Consider the following 13,750-nt stretch of genomic DNA (forward strand, 5'->3'; position numbering starts at 1 on the left):
TGTGTGTACACTGTATAATAATAGTTATATTATCCCCAGCAGGGGGAGACACAAGCAGGGACTGATGGGAATTGCTGTATACTCTCTGTAGTGCGGAGTTATGTGTGTACACTGTATAATAATAGGGTACTTGTGAGTTATCCGGGCGTCCGATTTTTTGATTGTATGCCTTAAGTTAAGGCATACAATCAGATGCGATGCGATATCGCATCGCATCGCATGCGACCATCGGATGCGATGACCCGATTTTTCCATAGGAATCAATGTTAAAATGATTCCTATGGAAAAAGGGGTCCTTTTCATACCCCTACTATCCAAGTGGGCATGGAGTTGGATATAAACCTGTGGCGAGCGTAGCGAGCCACCGAGCCCGAAGCGTGGCGAGCGAAGCGAGCCCCGCGAGGGGACGGTATTCCGTGTCCCCTCGCGGGGCTCGCTACGCTCGCCACGCTTCGGGCTCGGTGGCTCGCTACGCTCGCCACAGGTTTATATCCAACTCCATGCCCACTTGGATAGTAGGGGTATGAAAAGGACCCTTTTTCCCATTGAATTCCATGTTAAAATGGACTCAGTCCATTTTAACATTGATTCCTATGGAAAAATCGGGTCATCGCATCGCATCGCATCCGATGGTCGCATGCGATGCGATGCGATGTCCCGATCCGACCCGATTTCAAAATCGGACGCCCGGATAACTCACAAGTACCAATAATAGTTATATTATCTCCAGCAGGGGGAGACACAAGCACGGACTGATGGGAATTGCTGTATACTCTCTGTAGTGCGGAGTTATGTGTGTACACTGTATAATAATAATAGTTATATTATCTCCAGCAGGGGGAGACACAAGCAGGGACTGATGGGAATTGCTGTATACTCTCTGTAGTGCGGAGTTATGTGTGTACACTGTATAATAATAGTTATATTATCTCCAGCAGGGGGAGACACAAGCAGGGACTGATGGGAATTGCTGTATACTCTCTGTAGTGCGGAGTTATGTGTGTACACTGTATAATAATAATAGTTATATTATCTCCAGCAGGCGGAGACACAAGCAGGGACTGATGGGAATTGCTGTATACTCCCTGTAGTGTGGAGTTATGTGTGTACACTGTATAATAATAATAGTTATATTATCTCCAGCAGGGGGAGACACAAGCAGGGACTGATGGGAATTGCTGTATACTCTCTGTAGTGTGGAGTTATGTGTGTACACTGTATAATAATAGTTATATTACCTCCAGCAGGGGGAGACACAAGCAGGAACTGATGGGAATTGCTGTATACTCTCTGTAGTGCGGAGTTATGTGTGTACACTGTATAATAATAGTTATATTATCTCCAGCAGGGGGAGACACAAGCAGGGACTGATTGGAATTGCTGTATACTCTCTGTAGTGCGGAGTTATGTTTGTACACTGTATAATAATAGTTATATTATCTCCAGCAGGGGGAGACACAAGCAGGGACTGATGGGAATTGCTGTATACTCTCTGTAGTGCGGAGTTATGTGTGTACACTGTATAATAATAGTTATATTACCTCCAGCAGGGGGAGACACAAGCAGGGACTGATGGGAATTGCTGTATACTCTCTGTAGTGCGGAGTTATGTGTGTACACTGTATAATAATAGTTATATTATCTCCAGCAGGGGGAGACACAAGCAGGGACTGATTGGAATTGCTGTATACTCTCTGTAGTGCGGAGTTATGTTTGTACACTGTATAATAATAGTTATATTATCTCCAGCAGGGGGAGACACAAGCAGGGACTGATGGGAATTGCTGTATACTCTCTGTAGTGCGGAGTTATGTGTGTACACTGTATAATAATAGTTATATTATCTCCAGCAGGGGAGACACAAGCAGGGACTGATGGGAATTGCTGTATACTCTCTGTAGTGCGGAGTTATGTGTGTACACTGTATAATAATAGTTATATTATCTCCAGCAGGGGAGACACAAGCAGGGACTGATGGGAATTGCTGTATACTCTCTGTAGTGCGGAGTTATGTGTGTACACTGTATAATAATAATGATATTATCTCCAGCAGGAGGAGACACAAGCAGGGACTGATGGGAATTGCTGTATACTCTGTAGTGTGGAGTTATGTGTGTACACTGTATAATAATAATAATAGTTATATTATCTCCAGCAGGGGGAGACACAAGCAGGGACTGATGGGAATTGCTGTATACTCTGTAGTGCGGAGTTATGTGTGTACACTGTATAATAATAATAATAGTTATATTATCTCCAGCAGGGGGAGACACAAGCAGGGACTGATGGGAATTGCTGTATACTCTGTAGTGTGGAGTTATGTGTGTACACTGTATAATAATAGTTATATTATCTCCAGCAGGGGGAGACACAAGCAGGGACTGATGGGAATTGCTGTATACTCTGTAGTGCGGAGTTATGTGTGTACACTGTATAATAATAATAATAGTTATATTATCTCCAGCAGGAGGAGACACAAGCAGGGACTGATGGGAATTGCTGTATACTCTCTGTAGTGTGGAGTTATGTGTGTACGCTGTATAATAATAATAGTTATATTATCTCCAGCAGGGGGAGACACAAGCAGGGACTGATGGGAATTGCTGTATACTCTGTAGTGTGGAGTTATGTGTGTACACTGTATAGTAATAGTTATATTATCTCCAGCAGGGGGAGACACAAGCAGGGACTGATGGGAATTGCTGTATACTCTGTAGTGCGGAGTTATGTGTGTACACTGTATAATAATAATAATAGTTATATTATCTCCAGCAGGGGGAGACACAAGCAGGGACTGATGGGAATTGCTGCATACTCTCTGTAGTGCGGAGTTATGTGTGTACACTGTATAATAATAGTTATATTATCTCCAGCAGGGGGAGACACAAGCAGCGACTGATGGGAATTGCGGTATACTCTCTGTAGTGCGGAGTTATGTGTGTACACTGTATAATAATAATAGTTATATTATCTCTAGCAGGGGGAGACACAAGCAGGGACTGATGGGAATTGCTGTATACTCTCTGTAGTTCGGAGTTATGTGTGTACACTGTAGAATAATGGTTATATTATCTCCAGCAGGGGGAGACACAAGCAGGGACTGATGGGAATTGCTGTATACTCTCTGTAGTGTGGAGTTATGTGTGTACACTGTATAATAATAATAATAGTTATATTATCTCCAGCAGGGGGAGACACAAGCAGGGACTGATGGGAATTGCTGTATACTCTCTGTAGTACGGAGTTATGTGTGTACGCTGTATAATAATAGTTATATTATCTCCAGCAGGGGGAGACACAAGCAGGGACTGATGGGAATTGCTGTATACTCTCTGTAGTGCGGAGTTATGTGTGTACGCTGTATAATAATAGTTATATTATCTCCAGCAGGGGGAAACACGAGCAGGGACTGATGGGAATTGCTGTATACTCTCTGTAGTGCGGAGTTATGTGTGTACACTGTATAATAATAATAGTTATATTATCTCCAGCAGGGGGAGACACAAGCAGGGACTGATGGGAATTGCTGTATACTCTCTGTAGTGCGGAGTTATGTGTGTACACTGTATAATAATAATTATATTATCTCCAGCAGGGGGAGACACAAGCAGGGACTGATGGGAATTGCTGTATACTCTCTGTAGTGCGGAGTTATGTGTGTACACTGTATAATAATAATAGTTATATTATCTCCAGCAGGGGGAGACACCAGCAGGGACTGATGGGAATTGCTGTATACTCTCTGTAGTGCGGAGTTATGTGTGTACATTGTATAATAATAGTTATATTATCTCCAGCAGGGGGAGACACAAGCAGGGACTGATGGGAATTGCTGTATACTCTCTGTAGTGTGGTTATGTGTGTACACTGTATAATAATAGTTATATTACCTCCAGCAGGGGGAGACACAAGCAGGGACTGATGGGAATTGCTGTATACTCTCTGTAGTGCGGAGTTATGTGTGTACACTGTATAATAATAGTTATATTATCTCCAGCAGGGGGAAACACGAGCAGGGACTGATGGGAATTGCTGTATACTCTCTGTAGTGCGGAGTTATGTGTGTACACTGTATAATAATAATAATAGTTATATTATCTCCAGCAGGGGGAGACACAAGCAGGGACTGATGGGAATTGCTGTATACTCTCTGTAGTGCGGAGTTATGTGTGTACACTGTATAATAATAATTATATTATCTCCAGCAGGGGGAGACACAAGCAGGGACTGATGGGAATTGCTGTATACTCTCTGTAGTGCGGAGTTATGTGTGTACACTGTATAATAATAATAGTTATATTATCTCCAGCAGGGGGAGACACAAGCAGGGACTGATGGGAATTGCTGTATACTCTCTGTAGTGCGGAGTTATGTGTGTACACTGTATAATAATAATTATATTATCTCCAGCAGGGGGAGACACAAGCAGGGACTGATGGGAATTGCTGTATACTCTCTGTAGTGCGTAGTTATGTGTGTACACTGTATAATAATAATAGTTATATTATCTCCAGCAGGGGGAGACACAAGCAGGGACTGATGGGAATTGCTGTATACTCTCTGTAGTGCGGAATTATGTGTGTACACTGTATAATAATAATAGTTATATTATCTCCAGCAGGAGGAGACACAAGCAGGGACTGATGGGAATTGCTGTATACTCTCTGTAGTGCGGAATTATGTGTGTACACTGTATAATAATAATAATAGTTATATTATCTCCAGCAGGAGGAGACACAAGCAGGGACTGATAGGAATTGCTATATACTCTCTGTAGTGCGGAGTTATGTGTGTACACTGTATAATAATAATAGTTATATTATCTCCAGCAGGGGGAGACACAAGCAGGGACTGATGGGAATTGCTGTATACTCTCTGTAGTGCGGAGTTATGTGTGTACACTGTATAATAATAGTTATATTATGTCCAGCAGGGGGAGACACAAACAGGGACTGATGGGAATTGCTGTATACTCTCTGTAGTGCGGAGTTATGTGTACACTGTATAATAATAATAGTTATATTATCTCCAGCAGGGGGAGACACAAGCAGGGACTGATGGGAATTGCTGTATACTCTCTGTAGTTCGGAGTTATGTGTGTACACTGTAGAATAATGGTTATATTATCTCCAGCAGGGGGAGACACAAGCAGGGACTGATGGGAATTGCTGTATACTCTCTGTAGTACGGAGTTATGTGTGTACGCTGTATAATAATAGTTATATTATCTCCAGCAGGGGGAGACACAAGCAGGGACTGATGGGAATTGCCGTATACTCTCTGTAGTGTGGAGTTATGTGTGTACACTGTATAATAATAATAATAGTTATATTATCTCCAGCAGGGGGAGACACAAGCAGGGACTGATGGTAATTGCTGTATACTCTCTGTAGTGCGGAGTTATGTGTGTACACTGTATAATAATAGTTATATTATTTCCAGCAGGGGGAGACACAAGCAGGGACTGATGGGAATTGCTGTATACTCTCTGTAGTGCGGAGATATGTGTGTACACTGTATAATAATAGTTATATTATCTCCAGCAGGGGGAGACACAAGCAGGGACTGATGGGAATTGCTGTATACTCTCTGTAGTGCGGAGTTATGTGTGTACACTGTATAATAATAGTTATATTATCTCCAGCAGGGGAGACACAAGCAGGGACTGATGGGAATTGCTGTATACTCTCTGTAGTGCGGAGTTATGTGTGTACACTGTATAATAATAGTTATATTATCTCCAGCAGGGGGAGACACAAGCATGGACTGATGGAAATTGCTGTATACTCTCTGTAGTGCGGAGTTATGTGTGTACACTGTATAATAATAATAGTTATATTATCTCCAGCAGGAGTAGACACAAGCAGGGACTGATTGGAATTGCTGTATACTCTCTGTAGTGCGGAGTTATGTGTGTACACTGTATAATAATAGTTATATTATCTCCAGCAGGGGAGACACAAGCAGGGACTGATGGGAATTGCTGTATACTCTTTGTAGTGCGGAGTTATGTGTGTACACTGTATAATAATAGTTATATTATATCCAGCAGGGGGAGACACAAGCAGGGACTGATGGGAATTGCTGTATACTCTCTGTAGTGTGGAGTTATGTGTGTACACTGTATAATAATAATAGTTATATTATCTCCAGCAGGGGAGACACAAGCAGGGACTGATGGGAATTGCTGTATACTCTCTGTAGTGCGGAGTTATGTGTCTACACTGTATAATAATAGTTATATTATCTCCAGCAGGGGGAGACACAAGCAGGGACTGATGGGAATTGCTGTATACTCTGTAGTGCGGAGTTATGTGTGTACACTATAATAATAGTTATATTATATCCAGCAGGGGGAGACACAAGCAGGGACTGATGGGAATTGCTGTATACTCTCTGTAGTGTGGAGTTATGTGTGTGTACACTGTATAATAATAATAGTTATATTATCTCCAGCAGGGGGAGACACAAGCAGGGACTGATGGGAATTGCTGTATACTCTCTGTAGTGCGGAGTTATGTGTGTACACTGTATAATAATAGTTATATTATATCCAGCAGGGGGAGACACAAGCAGGGACTGATGGGAATTGCTATATACTCTGTAGTGCAGAGTTATGTGTGTACACTGTATAATAATAGTTATATTATCTCCAGCAGGGGGAGACACAAGCAGGGACTGATGGGAATTGCTGTATACTCTCTGTAGTGCGGAGTTATGTGTGTACACTGTATAATAATAGTTATATTATCTCCAGCAGGGGGAGACACAAGCAGGGACTGATGGGAATTGCTGTATACTCTCTGTAGTGCGGAGTTATGTGTGTACACTGTATAATAATAATAGTTATATTCTCTCCAGCAGGAGGAGACACAAGCAGGGACTGATGGGAATTGCTGTATACTCTCTGTAGTGCGGAGTTATGTGTGTACACCGTATAATAATAGTTATATTATCTCCAGCAGGGGAGACACAAGCAGGGACTGATGGGAATTGCTGTATACTCTCTGTAGTGCGGAGTTATGTGTGTACACTGTATAATAATAATAATAATAGTTATATTATCTCCAGCAGGGGGAGACACAAGCAGGGACTGGTGGGAATTGCTGTATACTCTCTGTAGTGTGGAGTTATGTGTGTACACTGTATAATAATAGTTATATTATTTCCAGCAGGGGGAGACAAAAGCAGGGACTGATGGGAATTGCTGTATACTCTCTGTAGTGTGGAGTTATGTGTGTACACTGTATAATAATAATAGTTATATTATCTCCAGCAGGGGGAGACACAAGCAGGGACTGGTGGGAATTGCTGTATACTCTCTGTAGTGTGGAGTTATGTGTGTACACTGTATAATAATAGTTATATTATCTCCAGCAGGGGGAGACAAAAGCAGGGACTGATGGGAATTGCTGTATACTCTCTGTAGTGCGGAGTTATGTGTGTACACTGTATAATAATAGTTATATTATCTCCAGCTGGGGGAGACACAAGCAGGGACTGATGGGAATTGCTGTATACTCTGTAGTGCGGAGTTATGTGTGTACACTGTATAATAATAATAATAGTTATATTATCTCCAGCAGGAGGAGACACAAGCAGGGACTGATGGGAATTGCTGTATACTCTCTGTAGTGCGGAGTTATGTGTGTGCACTGTATAATAATAACCGTTATATGATCTCCAGCAGGGGGAGACACAAGCAGAGACTGATGGGAATTGCTGTATACTCTCTGTAGTGCGGAGTTATGTGTGTACACTGTATAATAATAGTTATATTATCTCCAGCAGGGGGAGACACAAGCAGGGACTGATGGGAATTGCTGTATACTCTCTGTAGTGTGGAGTTATGTGTGTACACTGTATAATAATAATAATAGTTATATTATCTCCAGCAGGGGGAGACACAAGCAGGGACTGGTGGGAATTTCTGTATACTCGCTGTAGTGTGGAGTTATGTGTGTACACTGTATAATAATAGTTATATTATCTCCAGCAGGGGGAGACAAAAGCAGGGACTGATGGGAATTGCTGTATACTCTCTGTAGTGCGGAGTTATGTGTGTACACTGTATAATAATAGTTATATTATCTCCAGCAGGGGGAGACACAAGCAGGGACTGATGGGAATTGCTATATACTCTCTGTAGTGCGGAGTTATGTGTGTACACTGTATAATAATAATAGTTATATTATCTCCAGCAGGGGGAGACACAAGCAGGGACTGATGGGAATTGCTGTATACTCTCTGTAGTGCGGAGTTATGTGTGTACACTGTATAATAATAGTTATATTATCTCCAGCAGGGGGAGACACAAGCAGGGACTGATGGGAATTGCTGTATACTCTCTGTAGTGCGGAGTTATGTGTGTACACTGTATAATAATAGTTATATTATCTCCAGCAGGGAGAGACACAAGCAGGGACTGATGGGAATTGCTGTATACTCTATGTAGTGCGGAGTTATGTGTGTACACTGTATAATAATAATAGTTATATTATCTCCAGCAGGGGGAGACACAAGCAGGGACTGATGGGAATTGCTATATACTCTGTAGTGCAGAGTTATGTGTGTACACTGTATAATAATAATAATAGTTATATTATCTCCAGCAGGGGGAGACAAAAGCAGGGACTGATAGGAATTGCTGTATACTCTCTGTAGTGCGGAGTTATGTGTGTACACTGTATAATAATAGTTATATTATCTCCAGCTGGGGGAGACACAAGCAGGGACTGATGGGAATTGCTGTATACTCTGTAGTGCGGAGTTATGTGTGTACACTGTATAATAATAATAGTTATATTATCTCCAGCAGGGGGAGACACAAGCAGGGACTGATGGGAATTGCTGTATACTCTCTGTAGTGCGGAGTTATGTGTGTACACTGTATAATAATAATAGTTATATTATCTCCAGCAGGGGGAGACACAAGCAGGGACTGATGGGAATTGCTGTATACTCTCTGTAGTGCGGAGTTATGTGTGTACACTGTATAATAATAACCGTTATATGATCTCCAGCAGGGGGAGACACAAGCAGGGACTGATGGGAATTGCTGTATACTCTCTGTAGTGCGGAGTTATGTGTGTACACTGTATAATAATAATAGTTATATTATATCCAGCAGGGGGAGACACAAGCAGGTAGGGAAGCCAATCCCGGGGCATTTTTTCAATCCCGGGATTCGGGATTGAAAAATGCTCAATCCCGGGATTCCCGGGATCCCGGGATTGGCTTTCCTAATAAAAAGACTGCCCCACAATTACTGCCCCAGTAATTACAATGTAATTTCTTACATTTGATGGTTGCCTGGTGGGGGGACTGGTCGTCCATGCCGCTGGCATGCTGGCTGGGTGAGCGGGTGGGCGCGCAGGCTGGCTGGGTGGACGCTTGTGCAGGGCGGGTGGGCACGCTGGTTGGGCGGCGCGGCATTACAATGCCGGGGGCGACCTCTGCCTGCGCAGCGTGACCTCATCTCACGCTGAGAGGTCACGCTGCACACAGTGCTGCCGGGAGAAGTCGGGCAGCGTCTGAGCGATGCTCAGAAGCTGCCCGGCATTAGACTGCGCGCATGCGCAGTCTAATCCCGAAATCCCGGGATTGGAAACTCCAATCCCGGGATTGAAATCCCGGCGTTTTGGGGGCCAAATCCCGGGATCCTCCCGATCCCGGGATTGGCCACCCTACAAGCAGGGACTGGTGGGAATTGCTGTATACTCTCTGTAGTGCGGAGTTATGTGTGTACACTGTATAATAATAATAGTTATATTATCTCCAGCAGGGGGAGACACAAGCAGGGACTGATGGGAATTGCTGTATACTCTCTGTAGTGCGGAGTTATGTGTGTACACTGTATAATAATAACCGTTATATTATCTCCAGCAGGGGGAGACACAAGCAGAGATGCCCTGGAGGGAGATCGCATCTTGTCTGCAGATACTAAACTAGAAGATGACATCACACAGGACTCTCCAGGAGACATCCCCATTACTGTATATATACACCCAGTACCTGACAGCGCTGATATACCATCTGATCCCTCTAACCGTGATTCCCGTTCTTCTAATACACAGCCTGCATCTCATACATGTGATACACAGTGTCCCTGTTCTGGGGGTGGGAAATGTGTAATATCTAACCTACATGTTACACATCAGAGACGTGACAGTGAGAGGCTGTATCGATGCTCTGAGTGTGGAAAATGTTTTACAAAGAAATCCTATCTTTTTGCACATCAGAGAAGTGAGAGGCCATTTCTATGCTCGGATTGTGGAAAATGTTTTAGTCGCAAATTGGAACTTGTTATACATCAGAGACGTCATACAGGTGAAAAAACATTTCCATGCTCTGAGTACGGGAAATGTTTTACACAGGAATCAGAACTTGTTAGATATCAGATAAGTCACACAGCTGAGAAACCATTTCCATGCTCGGAGTGTGGGAAATGTTTTGCACGGAAATCACATCTTGTTAGTCATCATAGAATTCATACAGGTGAGAGGCCATTTCCATGCTCGGAGTGTGGGAAATGTTTTGCACGGAAATCAGAACTTGTTAGTCATCAGAGAATTCATACAGGTGAGAGACCATTTCCCTGCTCTGAGTGTGAGAAATGTTTTATACGCAAATCAGATCTTGATAAACATCAGACAATTCATACAGGTGAGAAACCATTTCCATGCTCTGAGTGTGAGAAATGGTTTAGACGCAAATCAGAACTTGTTATACATCAGAGAAGTCACACAGGTGAAAAACCATTTCAATGCTCTGAGTGCGGGAAATGTTTTACACGGAAATCAGACCTTGTTAAACATCAGAGAAGTCACACAGTTGAGGAACCATTTCCATGCTCGGATTGTGGAAAATGTTTTACATACAAACCTGATCTTGTTAGACATCAGGGAATTCACACAGGTGAGAGGCCATTTCCATGCTCTGAGTGTGGAAAATGTTTTATATTCAAACGAGACCTTGTTAGACATCAGAGAATTCACACAGACGAGAGGCCATTTCTATGCTCTGAGTGTGGGAAATGTTTTACGCAGAAATCACATCTTATTAGACATCACAAAAGTCACACAAGTGAGAGGCCATTTCTATGCTCTGAGTGTGGGAAATGTTTTAAACACAAATTAAATCTGGTTAGACATCAGAGTAGTCACAGATGAGAGGATATTTCCATGTTCTGAATTCTATGTAAAACATTTCCCACAATCAGAACTTGTTAGACCTCTGAGAAGTCACACGGGTAACATAGCTGCTGAGGTTGAACACAAACATTAGTCCATCAAGTCCAACCTGTATTTGATCTCCTGCGGTGCACAGCTTATATTTATAAATTACTATTGGCCAATGGACAGATTTGTCTTTCAAAAAATATATATGATTTCTAGAAGGTGATTTCTGGTGACGCTCCCTCTTTCCCCCCTTCATACTTTTTTTCCCCAAATATATTTTATTACATATTTAGTATGATGGGGGGGAAGAGGGAGTGTCACCATAAATGACCTTGTAGAACACCACATAGACATGTGACAAAAATTCCCCAAACCATCTAGCACATAGCGATGGAATAGGTGAGGGGGACAGTAAGACTGGGACAGTACTGCAGACATAAACATTCCTTCCATTATAGAGAACATCAATAAAACCGATCCAACACACACCCAATACAATAAAGGGAAGAAAAAACTATATAAAACATCATAAATAACCAGGGGAAACATAAGTACAAAATAATGAATGACAAGCAGACATGACACAGGTAGTGGTAAGGGAGGGGGGGGGGGAGATCCTTGCAAATCTACTACAGACGCCATCTGTCCCCCCAAATACCTCTGTCTGCTTTCACTAACCTACCCTCTCACCTCTGGTCCTCATGGCTGTTAATCTCTCAACTTCACTTTCTCCAACCGCTCCTCCCCCCTCCCATCCCATACCTATCCTGACCACTCGCCCCCGCACCCCCACCCTCCCAACGACCCCCCCTCGCTTCTGCAATCCCAAAAACCTTATCCACATAAACACGCAACCCACCCCCCCTCTTTCCTGTGCACTATGGAACGCCAGATCCATCTGCAACAAACTCCCTGCCATCCATGACCTATTCATCTCTAGAGCATTCCATCTCCTTGCTATCACCGAGACCTGGCTCTCCACCTCTGATTCTGTCTCTCCAGCTGCTCTCTCCCACGGTGGTCTCTCTTTCTCTCACACTCCCAGGCCTGACGGTCGCCAAGGTGGCGGTGTGGGTTTTCTCCTCTCAGCCTCATGCACCCACAGTGTCATTCACCCTGAACCCTCTCTCCTTTTCTCCTCCTTTGAGTCTCACTCTATCCGTCTATACTACCCCTACCACCTCCGTGTCGCTGCAATCTACCGCCCCCCTGGCCCTATCTCCCAATTTCTTGACAACTTCGCCGCCTGGCTTCCACACTTCCTCTCCTCCGACCTGCCATCTGTCATTCTTGGTGACTTTAACATCCCCTTGGATAACCCCGCTGATCCTGGCACCTCCAAACTCCTCTCTCTCTGCTCCTCTCTTGGCCTATCTCAGTGGACTACCTCTCCCACCCACATCCAAGGACACTCCCTCGATCTCGTCTTCTCTCGCTCTTGTTCCCTTACTGACTACACTATCTCGGCTTTTCCTCTTTCTGACCATCACCTCATCTCCTTCTCCCTCACTGCTTCCCCCTCTCCCACCCCCCCTCCCAAGCGCATTGTCTCACGGCATAACGTCAACACACTTGATCTTGCTGCCTTCTCAAACACGCTGTGTCCTCTTCTCGCCCCAATCGCCCTCATGTCCTGCCCGAACCTCGCCGCCTCCCTCTATAATGACACCCTATCTTCGGCATTGGACTCTGCCTGCCCTCCCTCCTCTATTCCCCTTCGATGCTCCAACCCCCAACCGTGGCACTCGCCTATCACCCGATTCCTTAAAAAGTGCTCTCGCACTGCTGAGCGCTTCTGGAAGAAATCACGCTCCCTTGCGGATTATCTCCATTTCAAATTCATTCTTTCCTCCTTCAGCTCTGCCCTTGCTCTGGCCAAGGAATCCTACTTTAAGTCCCTCATCCTTTCCCAATCATCCAATCCCCGCAGGCTCTTCGCCACTTTCAACTCCTTGCTCTCCCCCCCTCCTCCAGCTCTTCCGTCCTCCATCGTAGCCGCTGATTTTGCTACCTACTTTTCAACCAAAATCTCCTCTCTCAGGACTGCCATCACTGCTGCCATGACCTCACCCTCTCCCTCCTCCCCTCCTACATCTCCACTCCCCTCCTTCCAACCCCTGTCCTCATTTTACCCCACCACTGCTGCTGAAGTCCACTCTATCCTTCAATCCGCTTCTCCCTCCACCTGCCCGCTCAATCCTATCCCCTCCAATATTATCCGTCGTCTCAGTCCGTCAGTCTGCTCTCACCTGGCTCACCTCTTTAATCTTTCCCTATCCTCTGGGATCTTCCCTTCCTCCTTCAAACACGCTCTTGTCTCCCCAATTCTCAAAAAACAAATCTGGACCCCAATTCTCCATCCAACTACAGGCCCATCTCCCTCCTCCCTTTTGCCTCCAAGCTCCTAGAACGTCTGACCTATAATCGTCTCCTAAGCCACCTTACTGCTAACTCCATTCTAGACCCCCTCCAATCCGGGTTCCGCCCTTTACATTCCACTGAAACTGCCCTGACCAAAGTCACTAACGATTTACTATCGGCTAAATCCAAAGGCCTCTTCTCTATCCTCA

At 44.2% G+C, this 13,750-nt stretch overlaps 1 protein-coding gene across 3 annotated transcripts in view; it reads left to right on the forward strand.

Annotated features, from left to right (window-relative positions):
• Window positions 1-13,453, forward strand: part of LOC146009832 (uncharacterized) — a 47,100-nt gene extending 33,647 nt beyond the window's left edge. For 2 of the 3 annotated variants that reach the window (XM_083150355.1, XM_083150357.1), the window contains one exon: window positions 9,886-13,453. In XM_083150355.1, coding sequence (XP_083006481.1) covers window positions 9,886-11,171 — 1,286 coding nt within the window. In that variant the 3' untranslated portion in view covers window positions 11,172-13,453. The remainder of the gene's footprint in view (window positions 1-9,885) is intronic. The other variant, XM_083150356.1, reaches the window with a different exon arrangement.
• Window positions 13,454-13,750: the final 297 nt, after the last annotated feature.

This window comes from Crinia signifera, chromosome 6 (genome assembly GCF_055691185.1).
Source record: "Crinia signifera chromosome 6, ASM5569118v1, whole genome shotgun sequence".
Classification (NCBI taxonomy): Eukaryota; Metazoa; Chordata; class Amphibia; order Anura; family Myobatrachidae; genus Crinia; species Crinia signifera.